Here is a 27,617-nt window from a genome sequence, read left to right on the forward strand (position 1 = left end):
CAGTAATTACAGTGCATGAAAATGCACTGTACTGTTCTTCCAAGGCTTCTTCTTCTTATTAGAGTGCATGAAAATGCACTCTACTGTTATGCTGTTTATTCTTATTATCGATATTATTAGAGTGCATGAAAATGCACTCTACTGTTATCCGATATCTTCTTATTTTTATTTTTATTTTTCTTCTAACGTTTTTGTGCGTCCAATTCAGCTTCAACCGTTTAACGTAGAAACTTCGTTCAAACTGCGCTGCGTAGGTCTTACTTAGGTGACTTCAGCTTTGTATTTTTCAACTTTGAAAACTTTATCGTTGAATTTATATGAATTTTTTAAAACATTTTTTCTCCCATAGACTTAACATTGGATTATGACATCATAATAGGGCAATTAGAATCTTATGCCAGGTGGCCAGCCCCACCTGCAGCAGCTCTCTCTCTCTCAGGCTTTAAGCATACAATCTCTCTGAAGACTACACATATCCTGTTAAACTGTTTCCTCTGTCCACAACTGTTTCAAAATAAAAGTCCTCACTGCAATAATACACTATTAAATCATTTAACCATTGAAACTACTCAACTATTTAACTGTTCAACCATTCCAACTGTCAGTTATCATCAACTATGCCTCCAGTCAACTACATGAAACCTCCATGTACCTAGCAACCAACATAGCAACCATTAAAATTAAGCGTTTATGACCGTTTCCATAGCAACCAACATGATTTTACTACAGTAACTTCTTTATTCCTGATAGTGGCCACCATAGATACCCTATCAACAAATGTTTCAAAATAAAAGTCCTCACTAGCAAGTTAGCTAGTTAGCATGGTTAGCATTGTTAGCATAGTTAGCATTTTTAGCATAACTGCTAGAAATGGTTAGCTAAGTTAGCTAATCAACCTGGTTAGAATTGTTAGCATAGTTAGCATAGTTAGCATTTTTAGCATAACTGTTAGAAATGATTAGCTAAGTTAGCTAATCAGCCTGGTTAGCATAGTTAACATTGTTAGCATTTTTAGCATAACTGCTAGAAATCATTAGTTCAGTTAGAACTGTAATGTTTAAGCTTTAAACTGTCTACCTTCACACTATCAGCTTTCTTTAAACTATGTAACCACCATGTTTACCCTAGCTACACCTTAGTAACTATATCTACATTATCTACTGTATCTATACATTTTTGCATTTTCATGCACTCGTAATTTCCCTGGAATTACATTCTCTAGTTATTATTCTTCTTCAGACACTTTTTGTGCGTTCAATTCAGCTTCAACCGTTCGACGTAGAAACTTCATTCAAACTGCGCTGCGTAGGTCTTACTTAGGTGACTTCAGCTATGTAATTTTCATCTTCGAAAACTTTATCGTTTATTTTATATGAATTTTTTAAAACATTTTTTCTCCCATAGACTTAACATTGGATTATGACATCACAATGAAGTCGTTAAGCAATTAGAATCTTAAGCCAGGTGTTCAAAGCCACCTGGCAGCAACTCTCTGTCTCAGGCTTTCTGGCTCTCTTAAGCTCTCTCAACTGTTTCCTCTAACCACAACTGTTTCAAAATAAAAGTCCTCATCATTTTTGCATTTTCATGCACTCGTAATTTCCTTGGAATTACATGTCTAGTTATTATTATTCCGCTGATCAAATTCATTTTTTCTATTCAGCTTGAACCGTTTAACTTAGAAACTTCATTCAAACGTCGCAACGTAGGTCTTAAATAGGGGAAGGCTGCTAAGTATTTTTCAACTTTGTAACTTTTATACTTTTTAAACTATAAATTAAAAACTATTACAAATTTCCCCATAGACTTAACATTGGCCTCTATGACATCACAATCGGATCATTAAGCAATTAGAATCTTATGCCAGGTGGCCAGCCCCACCTGCAGCAGCTCTCTCTCTCTCTCAGGCTACATACGCTGGCTCTCTTAAGACTAGACAGTTAAATTGATTACACCTGTATCTGTATCCACTACTCTCAGTAGAGAGCTGTGTCTCTCCAGTCTACAAGAATATAAGGCACATTCCATCCAACTTTCTATCCATTCATCTTCTTCAGACCATTCACTCATCCACCCATTAAACTGTCTATCAACATATATTAAACAATCTGCCTATCAACATCCATTAAACTCTCTGTCTATCAACATTAACTAGACATGTAATTCCAAGGAAATTACGAGTGCATGAAAATGCAAAAATGATGAGGACTTTTATTTTGAAACAGTTGTGGGTAGAGGAAACAGTTGAGAGAGCTTAAGAGAGCCAGAAAGCCTGAGACAGAGAGTTGCTGCCAGGTGGCTTTGAACACCTGGCTTAAGATTCTAATTGCTTAACGACTTCATTGTGATGTCATAATCCAATGTTAAGTCTATGGGAGAAAAAATGTTTTAAAAAATTCATATAAAATAAACGATAAAGTTTTCGAAGATGAAAATTACATAGCTGAAGTCACCTAAGTAAGACCTACGCAGCGCAGTTTGAATGAAGTTTCTACGTCAAACGGTTGAAGCTGAATTGAACGCACAAAAAGTGTCTGAAGAAGAACTAGACATGTAATTCCAAGGAAATTACGAGTGCATGAAAATGCAAAAATGATGAGGACTTTTATTTTGAAACAGTTGTGGGTAGAGGAAACAGTTGAGAGAGCTTAAGAGAGCCAGAAAGCCTGAGACAGAGAGTTGCTGCCAGGTGGCTTTGAACACCTGGCTTAAGATTCTAATTGCTTAACGACTTCATTGTGATGTCATAATCCAATGTTAAGTCTATGGGAGAAAAAATGTTTTAAAAAATTCATATAAAATAAACGATAAAGTTTTCGAAGATGAAAATTACATAGCTGAAGTCACCTAAGTAAGACCTACGCAGCGCAGTTTGAATGAAGTTTCTACGTCGAACGGTTGAAGCTGAATTGAACGCACAAAAAGTGTCTGAAGAAGAATAATAACTAGAGAATGTAATTCCAGGGAAATTACGAGTGCATGAAAATGCAAAAATGTATAGATACAGTAGATAATGTAGATATAGTTACTAAGGTGTAGCTAGGGTAAACATGGTGGTTTCATAGTTTAAAGAAAGCTGATAGTGTGAAGGTAGACAGTTTAAAGCTTAAACATTACAGTTCTAACTGAACTAATGATTTCTAGCAGTTATGCTAAAAATGCTAACTATGCTAACAATGCTAACCAGGTTGATTAGCTAACTTAGCTAACCATTTCTAGCAGTTATGCTAAAAATGCTAACTATGCTAACAATGCTAACCATGCTAACTAGCTAACTTGCTAGTGAGGACTTTTATTTTGAAACATTTGTTGATAGGGTATCTATGGTGGCCACTATCAGGAATAAAGAAGTTACTGTAGTAAAATCATGTTGGTTGCTATGGAAACGGTCATAAACGCTTAATTTTAATGGTTGCTATGTTGGTTGCTAGGTACATGGAGGTTTCATGTAGTTGACTGGAGGCATAGTTGATGATAACTGACAGTTGGAATGGTTGAACAGTTAAATAGTTGAGTAGTTTCAATGGTTAAATGATTTAATAGTGTATTATTGCAGTGAGGACTTTTATTTTGAAACAGTTGTGGACAGAGGAAACAGTTTAACAGGATATGTGTAGTCTTCAGAGAGATTGTATGCTTAAAGCCTGAGAGAGAGAGAGCTGCTGCAGGTGGTGCTGGCCACCTGGCATAAGATTCTAATTGCCCTATTATGATGTCATAATCCAATGTTAAGTCTATGGGAGAAAAAATGTTTTAAAAAATTTATATAAATTCAACGATAAAGTTTTCAAAGTTGAAAAATATATAGCTGAAGTCACCTAAGTAAGACCTACGCAGCGCAGTTTGAATGAAGTTTCTACGTTAAACGGTTGAAGCTGAATTGAACGCACAAAAAGTGTCTGAAGAAGAATAATATCGATAACTAGAAATGCAATTCCAAGGAATTACCAGTGCATGAAAATGCAAAAATAGATAGATAATGTAGATATGGTTACTAAGGTGTAGCTAGGGTAAACATGGTGGTTGCATAGTTTACAGAGTGTTGATAGTGTGAAGGTAGACAGTTTAAAGATGAAACATTCCAGTTCTAACTTAACTAATGATTTATATTCATGTTAAAATGTTGATTAGCTAACTTAGCTAATGATTTCTAGCAGTTATGTTAAAAATGCTAATTATGCTAGCAATGCTTACTTTACTAACAATGCTAACCAGGTTGATTAGCTAACTTAACCGATGATTTCTAGCAGTAATGCTAAAAATGCTAACAATGCTACATTTGCTAACAATGCTAAAGAGGTTGATTAGCTAACTTAGGTGATGATTTTTTGCAGTTATGCTAAAAAATGCTAACTATGCTAACAATGCTAACTATGCTAAAAATGCTAACCAGGTTGATTAGCTAACTTAGCTAATCATTTCTAGCAGTTATGTTAAAAATGCTAACTATGCTAACAATGTTAACTATGCTAACCATGCTAACTAGCTAACTTGCTAGTGAGGACTTTTATTTTGAAACATTTGTTGCTAGGGTATCCATGGTGGCCACTATCAGGAAACAAGAAGTTACTGCAGTATAATGATGTTGGTTGCTATGGAAACGGTCATAAACGCTTAATTTTAATGGTTGCTATGTTGGTTGCTAGGTACATGGAGGTTTCATGTAGTTGACCGGAGGCATGGCTGATGATAACTGACAGTGGGAATGGTTGAACAGTTAAATAGATTAGTAGTTTCAATGGTTAAATGATTTAATAGTGTATTATTGCAGTGAGGACTTTTATTTTGAAACAGTTGTGGACAGAGGAAGTTTGAAACAGGATCTGTAGTCTTAATGAGATTGCATGCTTAAAGCCTGAGAGAGAGAGAGAGCTGCTGCACCTGGACTGGCCATCTGGCATAAGATTCTAATTGCCCTATTATGATGTCATAATCACAATGTTAAGTCTATGGGGGAAATTTTAATAGTTTTTATTTAATAGTTCAAAAAGTATAAAAGTTACAAAGTTGAAAAATACATAGCTGAAGTCACCTAAGTAAGACCTACGCAGCGCAGTTTGAATGAAGTTTCTACGTTAAACGGTTGAAGCTGAATTGGACGCACAAAAACGTTAGAAGATAAATAAAAATAATAAGAAGAAACAGGATAACAGTAGAGTGCATTTTCATGCACTCTAATAAGAAGATGTCGGATAACAGTAGAGTGCATTTGCATGCACTCTAATAATATCGATAATAAGAATAAACAGCATAACAGTAGAGTGCATTTTCATGCACTCTAATAATAATAATATCGATAATAAGAATAAACAGCATAACAGTAGAGTGCATTTTCATGCACTCTAATTAGACTATCTACATTCAACTTTTAAATGATTTACTCTGTCTCAGGCTTTAAGCACACTCTCTCTTAAGACTAGCCAGTTAAATTGATTACACCTGTATCAACTACTCTCAGAGAGCTGTATCAGTGTCTCTCTTAACAAGAATATAAGGCACATTCCATCCAACCTTCTATCCATTCATCTTCTTCAGACCATTCACTCATCCACCCATTAAACTGTCAATCAATATCTATTAAACAATCTGCCTATCAACATCCATTAAACATTCTGTCTATCAACATTAATTAGACTATCTACATACGACTTTCAAAGTATTTACTGTGGGTGCCTCTCAAGCAGCGTTTATATGTCCTCCCTCGCTCCTCGATCCTCAATGATCTACATAAAGAAAGATAGAAGAAGGGCTAGACTATCCCATTGTTGCCGCTCCATCATTCTTTATGTAGATCAGTGAGGATCGAGGAGCGAGAGAGGACGCGTAAACGCTATATGAGAGGCACCTTCTGTCTCAGGCTTTAAGCATACAATCTTATTTAGACTACAGATTCTGTTTCACTACTTCCTCTGTCCACAACTGTTTCAAAATAAAGGTCCTCACTGCAATAATACACTATTAAATCATTTAACCATTGTAACTACTCAACTATTTAACTGTTCAACCATTCCAACTGTCAGTTATCAACTATGCCTCCAGTCAACTACACGAAACCTCCATGTACCTAGCAATCAACATACCAACCATTAAAATTAAGCGTTTATGACCGTTTCCATAGCAACCAACATGATTATGCTGCAGTAACTTCTTGCTTCCTGATAGTGGCCACCATGGATACCCTAGCAACAAATGTTTCAAAATAAAAGTCCTCACTAGCAAGTTAGCTGGTTAGCATGGTTAGCATAGTTAACATTGTTAGCATAGTTAGCATTTTTAGCATAACTGCAAAAAACATCTAACTAAGTTAGCTAATCAACCTGGTTAGCATTGTTAGCAATTTTAGCATTGTTAGCATTTTTAGCATTATTGCTAGAAATCATCAGTCAAGTTAGCTAATCAACCTGGTTAGCATTGTTAGTTTAAGTTAGCATTGTTACCATAGTTAGCATTGCTAGCATAGTTAACATTTTTAGCATAACTGCTAGAAATCATTAGCTAAGTTAGCTAATCAACCTGGTTAACACTGTGAGCATAGTTAGCATAGTTAACCTTTTTACCATTACTGCATGAAATCAGTAGCTAAGTTAACCAATCAACCTGGTTATCATTGTTACCATAGTTAACATTTTAACATGAATAGAAATCAGCAAATCAAAATGTTTCAGCTTTAAACTGTCTACCTTCACACTATCAACTCTCTGTAAACTATGCAACCACCATATTTACCCTAGCTACACCTTGGTAACCATATCTACATTATCTATCTATTTTTGCATTTCATGCACTGGTAATTCCTTGGAATTGCATTTCTAGTTGCAGGTTTGTTATGTTTATCTAGAGATGTTAACTGTTTGACTGTTGGAATGAGTGGCCTTAAGAGGAGAGGTCTATAGGACTCTGGGTATGAGTGGCCTTTAGAGGAGAGGTCTATACTATAGGACTCTGGGTATGAGAGGCATTTATTTGATCTATAAGGCTTTAGATGTGCCTTTAGAGAAGTGGTCTGGAAGTTTTCCATTGTTTTACGCAATCATTTTGCCAAGTCTGGAAATTTAGGAAATTGTTTAGCATGCCAGCATAAAATATTACACTAATACACCTAAGTGATTATTTTAATAGATTAGGCATAAAGAAAACAAGTACAGTATAGTATAACATACTACCCTCTATAACTATATATTATAGGCTACAAATCAAACAGAGGTCAAAGTCTAGTTTAGAACTAGACCGAGACATTTTCATCATTCAGTTTGGAAAGCCAAACATAGTAAGGATTCCCAGAAACAAAATTAAGATGATGTACTTTCATTTGAACCCTGCCAATTTAATGTTAATTTAAACATCTGACAGTGATGTTGCTTGACCTATTCTGTGTTTGAAAAAATCCCTGTTGAGAGGCAAAACTTTCTCACACACAGTGGGTGTGAGATACAGGGCTTCTTGCCACAAAGGTGAAACATTTTTGAGAGTATACGTATCCATGCCTTCGTTTTTTTTCTTTTTTTTTTGCTCTCCCTCTATACTCTTTACACACACTTGAAAAACAATCTGGAGATATATCACCCAAATACAGTACTACTGTAACTACTCTTTATATCTTGCTTGTGCATGAACTACTTACAAAGCCATCATTATTCTGTCACAATTTCACTTTGGTTTTGTTTTGAGATGTAATAGAACAGCTGCCTCCCAAAAGTACAGTATGAGACACACAGAAGTAAAAAGACTGATTACTTTAATTGATTTAGGGTGTTTTTCATATGTCAATAAATATGCCAGCTTCTGGATTAAGGTAACATAATGACCAAACACCAAAGCAGATTACAGATGGTAATAAATAAGGGCAAAACATTACACTGCATTTCAAAGGTTCGAATAAAAATAAAAATGTATCATGCTTCAAACCTTTCTTAATGTATCTATCAAAAATATAGATAAATAGTAGTAAGATCCAGACAGTCTCTTTAAAGAAATACTTTCATTGAATTTCACAAAATTAAGTCAAATCTGATATAGTCACTATGGTAGGGATGTTTCCTGGAACCACACAGTTAATTAATTCCATCATCATAGCCCTGAAACAGGGCAAACACTACTATGCATTGCCCACTCACTCACTGTGTCTTTATATGGTCACTGGCCCTGGAGTTCTCCCTGTCCATCTCTCCTCTCCGCGGCCCTCTAGAAGGTGTACGGCGACACAAACAGGGTGACCTTGGTGACGTAGCGGCCCAGCAGCTTGCGCTTCTCCAGCTCGCTCATCTCCACCTCTGCGTGGAGCGTGGCGGGGCCCTGCGGGGGGGCCACCAGCAGCAGCTGGCCCGTCATCTGGCCCGAGCGCTGCACGGAGAAGTGGCGGCGGCCGCGGTTCCCCAGCAGCCCGAAGCGGAGCGTGTCCCCCAGCAGACGGGCGGCCGACACGCGGAACAGCACGCGCGGGGCCGACATGTTGGACACCACCGCCATGTACTGGAAGGACACGGAGCTGGGCGCCTGGATGCAGGCCTTGTCCCAGATCATGCAGGGGTTTCGCTCGCAGCGCCTAGGGACAGAGGGGAGGAGACATTTATACTGTAAGTGGCACTTCCAGAACTTTCCCTCTTGCATATGTATCAAATTTACTTTTTTTGTGGAGCTCTTCAAATTTAGTAGTGCAACCAAGAGAAAGTATCCCTAGCCCATATGGCAACCATTAACCTCCTTAAAGGAACATAACGATTTTTTTGTGAAATTAACTTATTTATTGTTACATCCAAAGTTGACTAAAGACCAAGTGTCACATCTGCCAGAATACTAAGGATGTTGAACCAGGCCACGTCAAAGGAAACAAATGGCATATGCTTAATTGTTACAATTATGGGTCCTTGGAAATGTTTTTCCCCACAAGGGGTCCTTGGAGCCAAAAAGTTTGAGAAAAAGTGGTCTAATCCACTTCCAGTGAATTGTGCTAAGCTAGGCTAATGGAGTCAGACAGGGTTATTGTGTGCACAAAGAAGAGGCGGGCAGGTATTCTCTTATTTAACTCTGAGGTAGATGTAGATGGCAAATACGTTGGCGTGTTCCTTTAAGTGCTGTGGTGCACAACCTGAGGCAGCAAGTCAAACATTTCAATGTTTTTTTCTGTAAGTTTAGTTACAAGAACACTATCTGAAAAGATCACAAAGGTTAAATTGCAACCTGACGCCTGCTTGAATGACAAACAAGCCACTCACTCGGCTACCCGTAAACATGCAATTTTACTCTTCAAAAAACAGAATGATGGCTTTGTAGCAGTGAGTCATCCTCTGTCTGCCACAAACCTCTTCTGGAGTTATCCAGTCTCACATTCAGAAACGGCAACAACAACACACGGTGTTGACCGCATTCAATCTTCTAGCTTCTTACATTCCATCCATTTGACCAAGGACGCACCGTATCTGTGCAACTACTTGACTTGTGAGAGCACCCAGTGATGAGAGGGGAAGAATACCCGCACGAGTACTCACAGAGGCGAGGTCTTGACGTAGCTGGCGTTCCTGAAGTGGGGGCACCGTGCCGCCACACACTCGTATCCCCCGTAAGTGTTCACACACACCTGGCCCTGGGTGCAGTTCTGCTGTCCTGTTTCACACTCGTCAATATCTGCAATGAGGATGTTGGATGTAAGATATTTTTCATAAAGAATTAAGGTCTTCCGCTAAAAAAATAAACAACCACATTTTTGTACACAACTGCTCCTTCACCATTACACCTTCCAAATGGAATAAATTGCCTGGCCTTCTGAACGTAGGCCTCTGGCCATTTCTTTCTCCACCAAGGACGGTTTTATAGCAGCTAGAAAATAACAACTAATAAAAGGTGCTGTACACGACACATTGTACCGCAATAAGAGCATTTTATAATAGGGAACTTGCCTTCATTTCCTTTTCCTTTCACTTATTAAATCCCATTAAGGTCTGGTTCCAGTGAAAGTACAGAGAACTGCCTCCCTTTAGCATTCAGTCTGCATCTGGCTGCATCTCAAATATGTTCAACTTTGTTCTTGTAGAGGGCAGCTGCTGGCCACTTTTGGCTGTATATTAAGTCCCCTTTCAGGTCCACTTAAGTCTAACTTGTGACACAGAAAGAACTACTTTGTGAAGGTGTGCGACTTAATCAAAATGAAGCTCCTGTAGAGTAGATAAAGCCCTATAAGAGGATGAGCCACTGGCTGTAGGAACAATCTCTGACCTTGGCAGCTGTGGTAGTCTCGGCCCAGTTTGTAGCCGGGAGGGCAGACGCAGTGATAACTTCCTGCTGTGTTTACACAGTTGTGCATACACAGCCGAACAGACTGAGTCCTGCGATAGAGCTCGCATTCATCGATGTCTGAAACACACACAGACAGACAGACAGACACACACACACATGCACAAACATTTAGAAATGTCCACTGCTTAAAAACACGCAATCAAGGAATCTTGAATGAACTGAATCTACATATTTCATCCATGAACATGATTGAATGATGGTTAAGTGGGGTCCTAAAGGATCGCCTCACTTCACATTGATGAGTATGGACGTGGACTCGGTCCCACCTGTGCAGATGCTGTTGTCCGTGCCGGTCAGAGTGTAGCCCATCTCACAGGTGCAGTGGGTGGAGCCCTGCAGGTGGATGCAGCGCGAGGCGCGCACAAAGTCCGGGAGGGGGGCAGGAGACAGAGCAGGAGCTGGGGTCACTGCCGAGGTAACCGAGCTGTCAGCTTGCCCAGCCACTGCAAAGAGGCAGGATATTCCCCCCTGTTAATTACCCCTGACTGTGTTTGTTTACAAGCGTGTAATAGAACGGCTATTGTTGTCACGGGAATGACGCTTACGTTTGCAGTAAGGCTCCGGTCCACTCCAGCTCAGAGACTCGTGGCAGACCCTGGTCTCGGAGCCCACCAGTTCATATCCAGGACTGCACAGGAAGTGGACCTCGTGACCCACAGCGAGGACTCCACCCAAGCTCCGGCCGTTCTCCAGTGGCTCTGGGAGAGGGCACGTGACTGCAGAATACAACAAAGAATGGACAGAGAGGTTTCAAGCATATGCATCAGTTTGTGAGTAGGTTTTAGTGGTCTGCTTAAGAAACACATTGGGCATAAATGTACATTTAAAGCAGATTTTGGTAGTTTACAAAAGAATAGCTGACCAAACCAGTTAATAGGCCTACTGTATATTCTGTTTGCCAAACAATATTCTCTTTGCCTGTCTAATATTTTAAAAACAGAGACACACAGTTGTAAGAATGTTTTGCATGAATCTAAGTAAACCTAACACCTGAGGAGCAAATGTTTGACAGGGATCTCACCATTTCTGTTGCTGCCACTCTTTACACTGGATTTAGTTGTGTTGTTCTTCAACAAATTCAGTTTCTTCCTCAGGTTGCGGAGGCTTTGGATATACGAGGTCTCGTGGGCCGTGAGCAATTTGTGGACCTGACGGAGGGCGGTCTGTAGTTCCTGACTGGAGGGACAGTCCATCTGCATTAGACAGAGTCACTCAGACACTGGGCTTCCTAGGATGGGGTCCATTAAAGCATGGAGTGCAACAGCGCTCAATAGACTTACTGTAAGACACAACCTGTGGGTGTAATTGGGTCTGGGACTACTGGTATTTTAATAAGTTGTCTCCAGATGCTTAATTTCACAGTGAATGGCCTAAGCACTCTAAGGCTAGAGACTCCAATACAAAGAAAGACTTAAAAGTATTTAATATCACTAAAGACTTTTAGCAGCACCACAGAGTGTATAACATACAATACAACTCATCAATCAATGCATCTCAGATGCAGACATCCTTAACATGTTGATATAACAATACTGCTGCATGCACTTGTAGGGTCTCCATCCATTGTGACCCACAGTCTTCACTAATACCATCTGCTGTGAACCTGAACCTGTGTCAAACGCTCATTAGTGTGTGTGATAGGTGAAGCTGTACCAACAGTCCAGAAGACACTTGGCACCTCGGCCTCAGCTCTGTTTAAACAGAGCACATGTCTCAGGTGTTAGGTCTATTTAAAGGGCCTCTTAAGTTGACATACCAACCTGTGAAATTCTGTGACCCAATTTTTTTTAAGGTCTCAGTGGTGTGCTAGCTGGCTTAAGGTTATCACCCCCAAGTCAGATACGGCATTTACTAACATGGCATAATGAGGCGACTGTCAACACTTGAGAATGCTGCTGTCATTCGATCATCTTTAACAAGTGTAAATACCATTCACTTGTTCATCAGTTTACCACTCACAATTGATCATACACATCCATATTCAGCACTGGAATTGGTTCAAGAGCGTGTAGTAATACAAAGATGAAAAAAAGGGGGATCAAATATAGCGTTACACTCACCTGAACGAAGCTGAGCTGGCACACACAGACAGCAACCATGAAAACAACACACTCCTTCATCTTGAGAACAGGGTTGCCCTCAGAAACAAGCAATCTTGAAGGTAACCGAAAACGACTTTTGGCTACCCTATAAAATTTGGAATGAGCTTAGGCTATAATAGTTAAAGTTCAGACTCGTCCGTTTCTCTGTGCAGTGAGAGAAGAGAGACAGCATCGCACAGGGAGCGCCAGTGGTCACTGGCCTGCCTCTTAGCTCTGCTCCTTTCTTCCAATCTCATGCCAAGATCCTCTCCCCTAGCGCTGGCCGCCCAGTTGTGGTATTTTTACGCGCAGAAAAGGAACTCCGCGGCTAAGCAAGCAATGGTAGTCACATCTGTGAGGAGGTCCTGGGCTGCGACCACTGCAGCATTTCACGCAATTAGCCTAAAATAGGCATGTGGCTTACATGAACTAGTAGCTTACTGCTGGCCTGTAATACTCCACATATGAAGAAAGCACCACAGTGACGTGCCCATGGTAAGGTCCAGCCCTGACCCAAATGGTTAATTCTTTAAAAATATGGAGGCTATTATGCAAAATAATTTGAAAATTGTAGCCTATTCATATGATCTGCATGGTTTGTTAGCTAGCCAATGTGAAGATATGGACTTGAATATCCCGTGTGGACTTAGATTGAAGGGAGATAACACGTTTTGTTTTATTTTATTATATATTTTTAATCTTTCGTAACCGAAAAAGCAATTGCTTGCGCTATTTGAGTCACTGGAGAGCCCTGACACTCCAGGCTAAGAAAAAGAAATGCACGACGGTCTATAATGGTTTGTGAGAAACTGCTTTCGTGGCGTTAAAGCCCATTCTTCTGTATACTTTACAACCACTACACGTGGGCTGCAATGACTGCATCTCACTCAAACGTTGTAATTATCCTATTGTATAGGAAATAAACTGTTTCTTCTAAATGACTCACACGCAGTTTTCTAAAGTGGTTATCATAACATCTCATTTGATCTAACAAGGTGTTGACCTAGGGTCATATGTGGAGAACACCTGCTATGGCGAGGCGCTATGACACATCAGTAGGCCTACAAGTAGGCCTCAACAACTGGATTAAGAGGTAAGACCTAAGATGCAAACTTTTAGTTATAGAAAGTTCTAGTCACCTCTATAGAAAGATTTACCCTTGTCATTTGAAATCAATTCATGGGTTTCATCGGGCCCCTTTCCACAGCTGTATTAATCAAGCACCATGCAGTCTGCATTGGTAATCAAGGTGTTTGATTTATAAACCTGTGGAAAGAGACCTGATGAAACCCATGAATATAGCTACTCCTGTCCCTCCTATTTCCTCCTCAGTTAGGTAGCAGTGTGTCCAAAAGAAATTCAGTATTGTGTCAGACAGACCTTAAACATCACAATAAAGGCCCAAATCTGTATGGCCGATACAGTGGTGCCAATTGAGGCTAAGAGAGCACGTCCCCAACCACATTTTTCATGTCTGGATCTTTCAAGTTCTAGAATAATAGTCATTGAATATGCCCAATTTAAGATAATGTCTTCCTTTTTTTTCTGAGGAAGGACCTCATGTTCGTACTGTTACTGTCTATGAGCATTACCAGCCAAACACAAAAAGCAGGAACCACAAGGTGGCAACATAGTGCAGAGAATTCCATTTATGGGCCCTGCTGTCAGTTTCTCAGCACTAACTAAATGAGTTCAATTAGTCTTAGTCTCTATGTTTATTCACATTTCAAGCCGTGTCAGATTATTTCAGTCGTTAGACTGGAGAGCCACGGGTGATTTGTATATTGGTTCTGGTGCTGTGGGTAGAGACAGTCAAACAAACACATTTTACAGACAAATGTTCCTGACCAATTTTTTTTTTTTTATATCAACAGGGACACATATTAGTTTTAATTCCAAATCGTTTAAAGACATTTGGCATCTAAACTGCTGCTTTGGCATTCAAAAACCACACACCCTCTCACCCCAGTTTCCCCAAACTCTTAACAGCAGAGTTTGTTTTTACTTCAGTAGCTCCTCTGAGATAGGGATCTTTACGCGAAGCCAGCTAGAGAGCTCTGAATTAGCCCATGGCAGATATTTATGGGCCACATTTGTGTTTTATTGAGACTTTTTAACAATGTGCCTCAGAGTTATTCTAAAGCCTTTGTTTCACTCACTTCATAAACAATGATGTAAGAACAGGGCAACTGCGCTGAAGCTCGTTAATGCTTAGACGCCCGCATCGACCGTGAAAACAATGTGTTGATTGTGTTTAACCCTTTCTCCCTCCAGAGTGCTTCCAGCAGACCTCCTTAGTATTCAATACCCCCACACAAGCAAATGAGCGAGGGTGAAATATACTGATGACCTCATTTGTGCAGTTAACCTGCAAATGGAGTATTGATTGTACTGTGTTGGGGTGCAAGATGAAAGTCAGATAGAGGCTCAGACAAAGAGGAATGGGTTCAAAAGTAGACGAGCATGCAACTGCGTATGTGTTTGCGAGCATGCCATGCCATGGGTGCCTGTGCATTAGTTTTGGAGGTGGATTTGAGGGTCTAATGTGAAAGCCTTTTCTTTTCAGCTCGTCTTAAGTAAACCTTTATCTTATGTAAGTCCTATAGTTAGATGACATTAATCTCCTCGATACGGATAGCAGTAGTGTCATGAACCATATTTTAGTTGATGAGCAGATTTCTCATCTTTCTCATAAGTAACCCTTTAATGCCATAGAAGATTATTTTATGCCTGTGTAGTGCTCATATTTGCAGTCATCATATCTTACCGTATGTGTGTACAGAAACCCATTTGTCTTCGTGTACATGCTGATGCATGGGTATGTGGGTGAGTGTCTTTCTGTGTGTATGTGTGTGTGTGCGTATGTGTGTGTGTGTGTGTGTGCTTGCGCGCATGTGTGGGTGTGTGCGCGCGTGTGCGTGCGTGTGCGCGTGTGTGTGCGTGTGTGTGTGTGATAGGTTTAAGCAGGGCTCAGCTAGGGTTGAACAGAGAGCCACAAGTTTCCCCTCCAACGCCTCTTCTCCAGTCAAGCTCCTCTGATAAGGGTGGACAAAAACTCCAGAATTAAGGTGGCTGGCAGCAGGACGGTGACAGAAGGATTAGCCACAATTGTTATGCTAATGGAATCAGTATTTTGCCGCAGAGTTGGACATGGACTCGGTATAATCTGGCAACACGTAATGTCATTCCCTTGGAGGCGGCTATTGTAAAAAAAAAAAAAAAGGGATGACAATTGCAGCCCACTCTGAAAATGAATGTTTTCAAATGGCTTTCCATTCAGGCGAAGAGAGGAGGTTGCGAACCAATTAAAGCGTGCGCATTATGCCAACGCGGGTAGCGTGGCCTCTCGTTATTTAAGGATCCAACACCTTTATTGAGCTTGGGTAATGAACTGTGGGAGTCCTCTCTGACTTCTGCGCGCCTGTGCGTGCGTACACACTCATGTGCAGTAATACAACCGCTGCTCACCTTCACACACAACTTCATGTACAAGCAAAACATCCCCAATCCCCCGAATGTTGGATACATTTTTTTTCCCCCTCTAACCTCCACCCCCCCCTTTTTCCCAATTTAGTTCTTGAGTTTGTGCCCATTCCTTGTGTATTGAACTGCTGTGTGCTGTGCTGTGCTGTTATGCTCAGCCCCTGCCTTGGAGGGCTGCTGTGCTGTGCTGTGCTGTACGCTAGCACTCTCCTCCTCCAGGACACATGGAGCCACCTACTACTGCTTCTTATCAGCGCACAGCGGTGGCTTTCCCCAGGGAGCTGGAACACGCGCTTAAGGCCACAGTAGGCCTGCCACATTCAGACGGTCACAGCAGCGGGAGTCGCTGTTGCCCTGGTAGGGATCTTATCCCTAGCACAGCTGCCCATACGCCAAACACTGCCAGTGGCGTTCGGTTGTGTGTCCAGCCAAGCTGAAGGCAGAGATATTGAGCCCAAATCCCCTTGGTAATGGGTCAGTGGCTGCTCATCTCTACAATCTTAATGACCATCAACAATCCCGTTCCAACAGTGTTATTTTGACACTGTTAAACATTGTTGAGCTTCTTTGTGTTGCAGAGATTGTTCCCACTATTCTGACAGTACAAGAGACTGGGCATGGGGATAGACAGGGAGGCTTTGGCCCATCCTAATGGGAGGAACTGGATTTCACACACACACACACACACACACACACACACACACACACACACACACACACACACACACACTCACACACCACACTCTCACACACATACACTCTAGCTCACACACGCGCACACACCGCACACACCGCACACACCGCGCACACACACACACACACACACACACACACACACACAGAGAGAGAGCTAGTAATAATAAGGCCCTGGCAGTTCTGAACATCCTCTTCCTCTCTGACATTTAATTAGAGGACTTTTGGAGCTGGGTCAGAAAGGCTTGGTTATAAGGCAATGAGGTGCTGTCAGAATCACGCCACAGCTCAGAGATCTATTACAACCCACGGCCCTTTTGTAAAGTGGTCATCAAACAGCACTCGTGGATAATGATGTCATCCTGGTGAATCACCATGCATTTTATTTTTCATTTGTTCCCTCTCATGCTCATAAGGCCAGAATGGCCACCGGCGGAGAAGAGGGAAATCTGTCTCCAAGCGCTCTTAAGCCGCAGCAAGGATATTTTATGTGCTTTGCTCAGGCTATCTCACACTATTTTACTGAACAATGTTTTTACTGCACTCAACTCCCAGGCCATAGCAGTTTTCTGGCCAGCAGCAGAGAGCTGCAGTGGCGATTCTAGAGATTTGTAACAAGGGTGGCCCTAGTGGGGCACTGGTTAATTCAAGGGTGGCATCTAGATAAACAGAAACAGGCTCAAGTTGTTAAATTAGCACACATGCATGAGTAAAACCATGCACCAAGCACCATACTCATACACTGAAGGACAAAAAAGGACAAAGACCATACTCTCACATCAAATGTCTTTGTAATTGGATAAAATGTCAAATACAGTTTTCAGCTCATTTTCAGCTCTGAACAAAACCCTTTCAGAAATTAGGCCATTTGAGCAAAAGTGGAAGTGTGAAATGTTTTTTTGCCAGTGGTTCTGAACTGGTCTGGTTTTGGAACCCATAATTTCACAAGTTCATAAAGTTGTGACCAACTATATATTTAGCATTCAGGCCAACGAATATGGTGAGGTAGCCTACATAAGACACGCAAAGTGCCTGGCCTATTTGTCTGGAAAATGCAGATGTTTGGCATTATATTTGTGAAGTCTTTAACTGCTGATATTACTCAAAGCACTACTCGTCAGGTTTGTCTTTGTCAGGGGTGCGTTGTTTCCAAGTGGCACTTTAGTTTGGATGGTTTTATGCTCTCATGTGCACCCTACACTGTCTTATTCTGTCCTCAATTTATCACATTCTATCTTACTGCATACTTTTATACAATTAGCTCCCTAACATTATATCTAACATGACATGTCACATAAACATTGTCTATGTCCATGCCATGGCAATGACTGACATAGGCTATGAATAAATTTGATCAAAATAACGGGCCAATGATAGATCTGATCAGGTAGCATTTTTAATTTACATTTTTAATTTCTTTTTAGCCACAAGCTCCGCGACCCATCACTCAGATCAGTACCACAACCCACTTTTGGGTTCCACCAGTTAAGAAACACTGGCCTAAGCTATAAACTTTCCACAATATCAATATTACATTAGGGTAGGAGATTATTTACAATACAACATAACAAAACAACAGTGTCGGCTGAGTAGGTAGAATAGGCAGATATAAAAATCTGCCTACATAACGTGATTCTACAATTGCAATACTGGGTTCTGTGTGTGTAATAAGATGGGCACTGGCAGATGCGATAGGTAAATATACTGTATGTTCTTGTGTTAGCGCAAGCAGTAGCCTGTAGGCCTATTGTAAACTCACATGCTAAAAACAATAAGCCATGTAGCCTATAACTGCAAGCATGTTTGCTAGATTGCTTATATTTCTGAACCCTGATATTTCAAACTAGTGTGCTGCAAGTGCATCAAGAAATTTCTCGCCTTTGACTGTTAATGGCGAATAGTAGACTAGGATTTTGGGGTGGCACCTGGGGTGGCCAATTGAATCTCAAGGGTGGCCTGTGCCACCCGGAGCCACCCCTCTGGCTACGCCCCTGGAGAGCTGTATACGATATATTATAGGTTATGCCTGTGGCTTGTGCTTGACCACTAATTGAGGCGCGATCACCGCCAGGTGACCACTCTGCCATTTACGGCGAGCCCCTGGTCCATCAGGCCCGTCTAATGGGATTCCGCACAGTGGCGCACTGACCCTTATTAGCATGTTGTTGCCTCGCTGTTGCAGGAAGCCTCCATTTGGGCAACACTTTGCTCCGCTTTGATTCTGCCGGAGGCTCGGCTGGAGAGGAAAAAATGCCTTCCGTCGATGCCGGGGTTTAAACACTTGTCAGGTCTCATATCGGGATGTTGCCTTTGCCGGCGCTCTAATCAGAGATGACAGCGGTGTGTCATGGTTCATTAAGGAATATGCTAATTCAATCAGCGGTTTCTTAAATGGTATTTCACACCCCGCACTACGCTTATTTTAGCGCTCGCGAGGCGGGCGGATGCGAGTGGGCTGCAGCAGTGGGCAGTTTGCGAGAGCTCCTCTGGCTCTCGGAAGCGCTTTTATCCAGCCTGGCTGACGAAAGGAGTCAGCCATGGAGCCGCACTGAACAGGCAGGCAGTGTCAAAATGCCTCATTTGCAACAAAGGTTCCCCCTAATCTGAAGCCATCACAGGGCTGGTGAAGTTGGGGAGGTTGGGGAGAGAAGCGGAGATAGACAATAAGTCTGTGCGTGTCTGAAGAACATTAGGGCCTAATTGGAAAGGACAGCTTTGGATTAAATGTAATCATTCCAGTGGTTTTCTCATTAAAATGGCACTGATGCCCACTCTCATTAACTTTGCCATCCACGGAGGCTGGTTTTACTGCCAGTTGGAGGTGTGTGTGTGTGTGTGTATATGGAGGAGAGAGAGAGAGAGAGTGTATATGTCTTGAGCACAAATGACAAGCCTGGAGTGTTTGCATTTCTACTACACTGGCTTGGGAGAAGTAAGTTTGGTCTCCCTCTTTCTCTCTTTCTCACTCTGTGTGTGTGTGTGTGTGTGTGTGTGTGTGTGAGAGAGAGAGTGAATGTGTAAATGTGTGCCTGTGAGATAAAAATAGTGAAGATTATTGTGAAGTGAAGTCTGTTCTATAGAAGAGATTGGAATGGCCTCAAGAAATTAGTCCACATGGGCCAGAGATAGCCTGGTAGGCATATCTTACAATCAGACTGGACTGATTTAATTATGAGGAACTGGCATGAACCTGCTCCATCTCAACCGGTTTCTCCCCTCTCCCCTTCCTGGCAGAGCGAAAGTGGGATGGCCCAATGTCTCATCCCCCCCTCTCTCTGTGCAGTGGTGGGAGAGATGGTACAGCCTGCCAGCACAGTTCTTGGAGCACAAGCATTGATTCAGTTGTTAGCAGTCACCTCTCTCTTCTCTGTCCTCTCTTTCTCTCTCTTCCTCCGTGTCTCTCCGTCTCTCACTCTTCCCTCTCTTTCCGTGCGAGTTGAAGGAAGGTCCAGAAGGGAAGGATTTTTTGCGGTCGGCGGCAGCCTCTTGGTGAGTTTCCAGCTTTTCGACTGGTATGACCCTCTTCAGGAGCGAGCATTACAGTGTGAAACGTAAGTATAGCCAGACTCTCCTCTCTTTTCTTTCACCCCCCTCTCTCTTTCCATCCGTTTCTCCCACTCCCCTCACTGTGTCTAGTTTTCTAGCCTTTGCATACTAAACCTGTTTTGTTTGTTCATGTGGAATAGGTTCAGGGAAGACCGTAGATACGCTTACAATGTGTCTAATTGTAATCACTGTCGAGGAGGTTAGTTGGAGATGACCAAGCTATTACTTCACAAGTGGTTCGAAATTGCCTGAAAATGTGACTCATTTATAAAAGTGAGGAGACAAAGACTAGAAACAGCACAAAGCACTTTCGTCACTTTAAACTAACAGCACCTCTTAAAAATGAGAAAATGGTGGAAATATGTGACTATTCATATTTTGAAGTTCTTCTGATATATATGTGTCTATCTATCTGTGCATTAGAATAGTATGCTTGTGGTTACCAGGGAACTACACTATACCTTTTTGCCTACATGTGAGTAGCAGGCAGAGGCGGATAAATAAAGTGCAGTAATCACCCTGCCTGCTTGTATCCATCACAATGGGATTTCCATCTGGCCGCCGGCCATGGCCACTGGCCCTTCCCTTGTGCCCTTGCTCCAGCTGGGCTGCGGGACCTCTGCATAGAGTGGACCTGACAGCTTCGGCCGTAACAGGCAGCAATTACATTCTGTGCTCCAGTTTCCCGCAACAGCCCTTCCCGGCTCGGACTCAGACTGAGAGTCTGAGCATGCACTTAAATCGTGTCTGTTTTAAAGGACCTCCTTTTGACTAAAATGGTTTTGTTTAAAAAAAAAAAAGAACTGTAACAATACCAAGGCCATTCCAAAGCGGCCATTGGCGTCGTGTTCGATTAGCTTCCTGAGAGAGCGCAAGCCTCCAGGGCTTTCTCTTCCCCACTGACATCTGCAGAGGACAGGTGTGCTGCACTTTCTCTCCAGCCTGAGCTTGAGCATGAGCATGGATCACAGATTGCCAGCTCTCAACTCAGCCCCCCCCCCCCCCCCCCCCCCACACACACACCACCTCCTCCTCTCCCCAAACCCCAAAGCCCCAGTCGCTCTTGAGAGCACTGCTACAGCACTTCAGAGCAGGGATGGCAGTAGGGGTAGGGGTAGGGGTGGTGGTGGGGTTTTGGGTGAAGCACTCTTGGTCTTTTTCTCGTACACAAAATATTTTCCAAATGGCTGGCACCAGAGACGCCCCGGGACCTGAGTGGAACACAAGTGCAGTGTGTGCTGAGCAAGAAATACTGGCTCAAGAGGTGCATCCAGATGGAGTGTGTGTGTGTGTGCTCACGCAACCGTTTCATCTTTTGTTCCTGGAATATTCCAGAAGCAGAGGGTTTCAAAAAGTAGACATGTAAAGAAATGTTTACTGCCGATAGACTAAATATGGGTCCTGGCCAGATAGGTGACTTTAAGCATGCATATCTGCTCACCTTCACTCATGCTGGAGAAACTGTCAAATGAGGTGCTGATGTTGTGATAGCACTTTGGAGGTGTGCACGGTAGACAGGCCTGTAGGTGACAACTTGTGACAAATCCCACACATATCCAATGTTGCTCAACCTCCACACGGAATAGTTAACCTTTCCTGCTAAAAGCTTCACATGTCAATGTCAGTTTATTTGTCACCAGGGACACCGTTGGCCTCCACCACCTCTCGAAAAAGCATCTTTTCCTGCATGTTTCAAGTGCTGCATGTGAGGTCTCTCTGGCCTCGGAGTGGAGCTTTGCCGAGATGTTGGTGCGCCGTACATGCTTTTAATCAACTCCCTCTGACCTCTCGGCACCGCGGCTGCTCCTGAGTGCAGAGAGGGGCGCGTAAAGCCAGTGAGGCCCTCCAGCTGGACAAGGCCAGGCAGAGAGGGATGCGTAACGTAAGCGTGGCCCTGATGGACAGTGACAGCGCTGCGGCGCGAGGCGCCTCCAGACTCGCTTTGACGGCCATTACGGTTTATGAAAGCTGACTGACTCCCGAGACGGTTTGCTGAGAGCACAGGAATCGCCGAGCCGCGTCGAATCAATCCGAAAACAAAAGCAAATGAATTGGCTCATCCCCCTTCCAGCGCACTCGTCCGCGCCGAATTAGCACCGGAGCCGCCCCGTCGATACGGCCACGCCGCCAGTCAATAGGTGCCTCAGATGTGTTGGGCTACCACCGAAGCTCTCTCCCACTCCACTGCTGTTAACCAAGGCATCCTTCAGGTCTGCATGCAGCAACGATCCACCCCCCCCCCCCCCCCCCCCCCATGCGCTCGGTATCTGATATTGATATTCACTGGGCACGGTGAGAAGACTTGGAACACTAGCTGTCTGCCGGCGGGTCCCGGAGTGGGGCTGAGGAGGGAGGAGCTGAGCGAGCCTGCAGATCTGCCGCTCGGATTCAACAGGAAATTGCACGGCCTAAGCCCCGCGCTGCCTTGCCCCTCTCCAGCGCAAAGAGGCTAGAGTTACCGCTCGCCATTGCCAAAAACTCCCCCTCTCCCTCCTCCACCCTCCCGTTCGGAGAGACTGGGTTTGAGTGTCTCGCGGATCCAAGAGGGTGCGGACAGCCTGCCTTATGCAGCTTTAACAATGCACCTCAGATATGTGACTGGGCAGATGATCTGCCGAGCTCTGAGTGCTCGAGTCAGTTGTGTTTGCTTGGACGTGAGCCAGTGGGCGTCAGAAGTGGGGCCTCTCCAGGAGAGTTGTGGTCTTGTGAGGTTGAGCCAAGAGCCACTGAGCCAGAAACATGGCACGGAGCGATGGAAAAATATGGAGAAACCCACAGCTTTTCAGAAATAATGTTCTTATGTGTTTATATATTAAATCCTCCAGTGTACCTGGAGATGTCTAACTTTGCTCGGCTCTTAAAATAGAAGAGCACGATTGTGGATGCTCTCTTCATTTAATAACCCCCAATTAGCTCACCTTTAGACTAGAGTTTGTCAGGCAGCTGAAACCAGATTCTTTGCCTTTTTCCTTTTTTCTTTTCTTTTTTTTGGAAAATAACAGTACTTGTACCCTGGCACTTGGCAGATTTCAGCCGCTGCTCCGATCCCATGACTCAATTTATTTCTGCCAGTTACCCAGCTGCCATTTCCTCCAGCTCTCTCTCTCATGGTCCTCCACCGAGCCGAGCAGGACGCCATCAAGGCCATGCCAGCTCCGGCTCCTGTCTGCAGGGGCCATGTCTTTTCATGCTCACCACTCTGCAATATAAGCCAGCGCCTGGGCCAAGCAGCTGCTGACACAATATCTGACAGCCTGTGTGATTCAATTTAACCGAGCGCACAGCAGCGGCAAACAATGAAAAGCAGTATGTGCGTTGTCAAATTCCTTAAATATGTATAACTGCGTTCCCGAAAAAAGTCAAGGGCGATTGGAGGCGACACTGAAAACACACAACTCTTTTAGAAGTGCTCGCCGAGTGACTGTGTGAGGATGTATTTTATTGCTTTCAGTTGCTTTCCCTCTCTAAAAAGCGTCAGTGAGTCAGAGCCAGTCGGAGTCGGTAAGTGAAGCACGAGCAAGGCGACAGGTAAAACAGCACGAGGCAGGTAAATTTCCCTTTGAGCCAGAGACATTACCTGGCTGCAGCTTCACAGGAGCCCGATGAATGCTAATACTGGAGAGCAGACAGCCAGGGGCCCAGCGTGCAGATTTCCACTTTTGTTCCCATCAGCCAGGGGACCCACCTGAGCTCTGTCAGACAACACCTCAAAGGGCTACTCAGCGCTGCCTCCCCAGACTGGTTTAAGGCAGCGGCGCTCGAACCTTCATCTGTATGCGCCCGCTCTCTCCAACGCTATCTGTTGTTCGCTCGCTAGAAAAGACGGCCGCCCAGACAGGTGAAACACATAGCGAGGCACGCGAGAGGAAGCCACATGAATGAGAGAGGTGGAAACAGAAGCCAGCGAATGGAGACTTGGAGAATGTCGGCGGAGCTTTGTGAAGATGGTGGGTAGAGATGAAGATTGGGGGTGGGAAAGAGAAAGCGATTGAGAGAGAACTAAGGGTTTTGGGGGGGCGACGAAAGGGGGGGGGGGGTTAGATGGGCATTCTGTCATGACTAGCAGGTACCAAAGGGGGGGAAGGAATTAAACTTGGGAGTCAGAGGCAATTAATTTCACACTGGCAGATGGAGTGCAATTAGGCTCCAAAGGCCTTCATTTATCAGGACCTGCTGTGTCCCTCTTCCTCCGCTACCCCTCTTTTTTCTGTTTCTCTCGCTCCGTCTTTCTCCATCAATGTCTCTTCCCTCGCTCATTTTTCACCAACATTGATTGTCTGTCTTCCTCATCATTTGTCTATCCCCTTTAGGTCTCTCTTAAAGTTCGTGCATGCCTTCCTATCTTTTCTCACACAGTTGCTAGCCTACCTCCACACAGACACTACTTGTATAGACACACACACACACACACACACACACACACACACACACATACCCAAACAGGATTCTCAACGATCAGCAGGCCTAGACTGTTCTGTTTTGACCGCTGCATTCGTTTGTTGCAGACATAAGCATGACAGGTGAGAGCAGGTCCAGTCGACCCCGGGCAGGAAGCAAGCGGTCCAGCAGCGAATTGTACAGGTAAGCCTCCTCTCCTCCACTACACCTGCATCCCCATGGTAACCGCTTCCCGAATACTTACACTTATCTCTGCAAGCCACGCAACCACAGCGCACGAGGCATTCTGCGCTCTCGTCATTTGCATAAAGCTCCATTCCAGGCAGCTCACTTTGTCTTCTCCTCCCTGCCAGAGCCAGTTTATTTCCTGAGATGTTATGAATGCCGTGCCACATCTTTTTGATACACTTTTCTAACAGTCCACCAATCTCTGTGACAGAGTGCCGGAATCAAGGCGATGTTCTGTTAGCTGCTGCGCTTGTGTTTTTGCATGATGGGATTGTGAGCCGCCGTCATTTTTCCTGTCGGCGCTCACACACACACACCAAGACACACACACCAAGACACACACACACACACACAGACAAAATGCTATCTCCTAGCCCTTGACTTATTCTTTCATTGCTTTCTCTGCATTGCCACTACTTTGGAACATTACTTCCCTGTAAAGTGGTGAGGCGGGAACTGTGTGTGTTAGGAGCGGGAGATTAGTTTCCGTAATGTCAATGAGACGTCTCGCCTCCCACCCGCACAGCCCAGACACGGGGAGAGAGACTGTGCTACCACATACCATGCCGCAACATAGAGAAACAAAAACCACCAGCACTAGAATTAGCCTTTTGCTGATCCATGCTTATTTCACTGGGCAATGTTGGTTTTATGTTGTTTTATGCTAAAAAAAAAAAAAATGCTTTATCTAACTAGGCCATTGTGGTCTAAGTTTTGCAAAACTGAATTTTGCAGACTCAGAATAGAGCGTAACCTGGTCGGTTGTGTTTAGTGTCACCAGCATCTGTAGGGCCTGTTTAACATGCACAGAACACAACACTCTTTCTAACACAGGGCATAGCTTAACATAGTCTTATAGGACAAATTAGCATTACCAAAGAAGATATCAACAAACCATTAAATGCTGGTCCCTGCTGTTTTTATTCTTTGGGGGCGTGGGGGGGGGGGGTGTCTCTAATATCTGCAGACTGTAGGATACTGTACCTGTGTAGCCTTGCAACATATTGATATCACCTAAGCACTGACTCGCGAGCTCCAGCTTAAGTGCTGCAGCCAGAGGCTGCTGGAGGGTTAGTGTCCCAGAGAGCCCACCTACTGAGACTATGCATACCGCTGTACAGTACGCGCTTGACATGAAAGAGCAAGCTTAATGTCTTAGTGCCACCTAATGACATGCTAACAGCACTCTCCTGCTACAACGTGTGCCACTAAACACTCCGCAGCTCCCTGGCGTAACAACATCGCAAAATGGCTCAGTTGTGCACAGAATCCCATTTCAGATGCGGAGTCCCCTCTTTATTACTGTGAAGGCACGTTCATAGACAGGAGACATGTTTGTAATAAACAAAGGGGATGAAATGGTGAGACAAATTAATTTATGTTCATATTTTATTTATGGGCATGTTTTATTCATGTTCCTTTAGTATTCTCAATTGTCTGTTGTGACTGTGTGTACCATTAATACCTCTGATGCTGACAGCACTGGTCCTGATTCTGCACCATCTACTGCTCATGAAAAAGACTCTCTCTCTCTCTCTCTCTCTCCACGGTCTCGCTCTCTTCATCTCTCCTTCTCAGTTCAGTTCATTGGAAAAGCACTTATGAAACATGTGGAAAGGTGAAATGCATTACTGAAACCCACTGAAGAAACGGGGGGAATGAAAGGTTCCAGCGCTGAACATACAAGACAACATGTTCTGTCTTTTTTCTGTAGCTTTTAGAAAGAATACGCTGGACTTGCTTGGGATTGCGTAATCAACACACCTGTCATTTATTTTTGGCACAAGGTCACTGTGAAATTGCACCTGAAACACCTAAAGATGCTAACATGGTAGTGTGCTACAGAGCGGGGAGTTTGGAGAGAGGGAGGGAGATAGAGAGAGAGAGTCACCTCTTCACCCACTCTGTGTGGGTTGCCTACAAAGTTATCCACAGCGCTCTGAACCAACCCCCTCCGGCACCGTTGCCCAGGGGCACCAGCTTTATGTGGACTTCTTGGGGAGCTATCCGTCAATAATGTGCTCATAATAGGCCTACATTCAGTACAGAACCCAAGCAACACATGTTTGGGGCCACTGTAAAGATACGCTCTGAAACTCAACAAGAGTTCTTGGATATGGCAAATATGTATTGTGATCATCTTGTTGAACTATGTAGCACTGTGTCTGTCCACCACAGACCACAAAAGGCATGACTGTAAAAAATATGGACAAAGCGTCTGTGACGTCACCCATAGATTTCTGAAGAACTCAAATGAAGCCGTTTATGGGGGGTATGGGCGGCGCCATCTTGGGAAATCTTGGGAGATCATAACCACGCCCACATTCTGGCCAATCCAATCAAATGGGTGAAAGGGCGGGCTTTGTGCGAAACTGAGCCGAACAGGTGTTCTGTTCTGCTCGGCTTGTTCAGCTAAGCAGCTAATACGTTACGGTTACGATACTGGCAAGCTAGGCTACTGCTACGTTTACTGCGAAGCCACCGAAGTCGAAGACTGATTCTAACCCACCTGAATTTGCTGGTAAGTTGAACCGTGTTCATGTATGGCTTGGCTGGGGTCGACTGAGGTGCATAGCATCCTTCTCCTTTTTGCCTAGTCCCTGAAGAGTGGATTTTGCCGCAGAGATGAAGCAGAACCTGTGTGATCTCCATCTGCGGCCCCCCCCCCAGATGACCATTATCATATCTGCGTCATCGATGGGGATCCACAAACCCCAAGAAGATCGAGTATGGGTGAACAGCAGCTTTGTGTTGGGTCTCATGCCCCATCCACACAACTTTGCATTGTTTCTTAGAGACCAGGTTAATCTGTCTACTAGGGGCAATGAATATTTTTTTTATATATTGTTGAATGTCTGTATCCAGTTGAATTCAGTAGGCAACCTGCATTTTGATGGC

General features: G+C 43.6%; 3 protein-coding genes across 5 annotated transcripts in view; 1 reads left to right on the forward strand and 2 right to left on the reverse strand.

Moving 5' to 3' along the window:
- Window positions 1–7,862: 7,862 nt before the first annotated feature.
- Window positions 7,863–10,317, reverse strand: LOC134093756 (fibulin-7-like). The gene is made up of 3 exons (XM_062546981.1): window positions 10,210–10,317; window positions 9,486–9,621; window positions 7,863–8,542 (listed from the first exon to the last, which is right to left on the reverse strand). The coding sequence occupies exons 1-3, from the start codon at window positions 10,295–10,297 to the stop codon at window positions 8,182–8,184; spliced, it is 585 nt and encodes a 194-aa protein (XP_062402965.1). The 5' UTR covers window positions 10,298–10,317; the 3' UTR covers window positions 7,863–8,181.
- A 198-nt stretch (window positions 10,318–10,515) lies between these two features.
- Window positions 10,516–11,399, reverse strand: LOC134093429 (fibulin-7-like; the record flags this gene model as incomplete). Its single annotated transcript, XM_062546481.1, has 3 exons — window positions 10,516–10,733; window positions 10,836–11,006; window positions 11,312–11,399. Coding segments are annotated over 3 exons (477 nt in total), but the record flags the coding sequence as incomplete, so codon positions are not given.
- A 1,428-nt stretch (window positions 11,400–12,827) lies between these two features.
- Window positions 12,828–27,617, forward strand: part of si:dkey-234i14.2 (RNA-binding Raly-like protein) — a 41,089-nt gene continuing 26,299 nt past the window's right edge. For 2 of the 3 annotated variants that reach the window (XM_062546978.1, XM_062546980.1), the window contains exons 1-2: window positions 19,887–20,098; window positions 24,599–24,674. In XM_062546978.1, the coding sequence (XP_062402962.1) occupies window positions 20,062–20,098; window positions 24,599–24,674 (113 nt within the window). In that variant the 5' untranslated portion in view covers window positions 19,887–20,061. Of the gene's footprint in view, window positions 12,867–13,366; window positions 13,465–19,886; window positions 20,099–24,598; window positions 24,675–27,617 lie in introns of those variants that run through there. The other variant, XM_062546979.1, reaches the window with a different exon arrangement.

Source organism: Sardina pilchardus, chromosome 10, assembly GCF_963854185.1.
Source record: "Sardina pilchardus chromosome 10, fSarPil1.1, whole genome shotgun sequence".
NCBI lineage: Eukaryota > Metazoa > Chordata > Actinopteri > Clupeiformes > Clupeidae > Sardina > Sardina pilchardus.

What these genes read in the sequence shown, in the direction of transcription:
- LOC134093756 (XM_062546981.1), bottom strand. Translation starts at nt 10,297, where the DNA reads ATGCACAACTGTGTAAACACAGCAGGAAGTTATCACTGCGTCTGCCCT. An exon ending in AGACTACCACAGCTGCCAAG is followed by an intron (nt 9,622 to 10,209) that starts GTCAGAGATTGT and finishes TCCTCATTGCAG; the next exon opens with ATATTGACGAGTGTGAAACA. An exon ending in TACGTCAAGACCTCGCCTCT is followed by an intron (nt 8,543 to 9,485) that starts GTGAGTACTCGT and finishes CTCTGTCCCTAG; the next exon opens with GCGCTGCGAGCGAAACCCCT.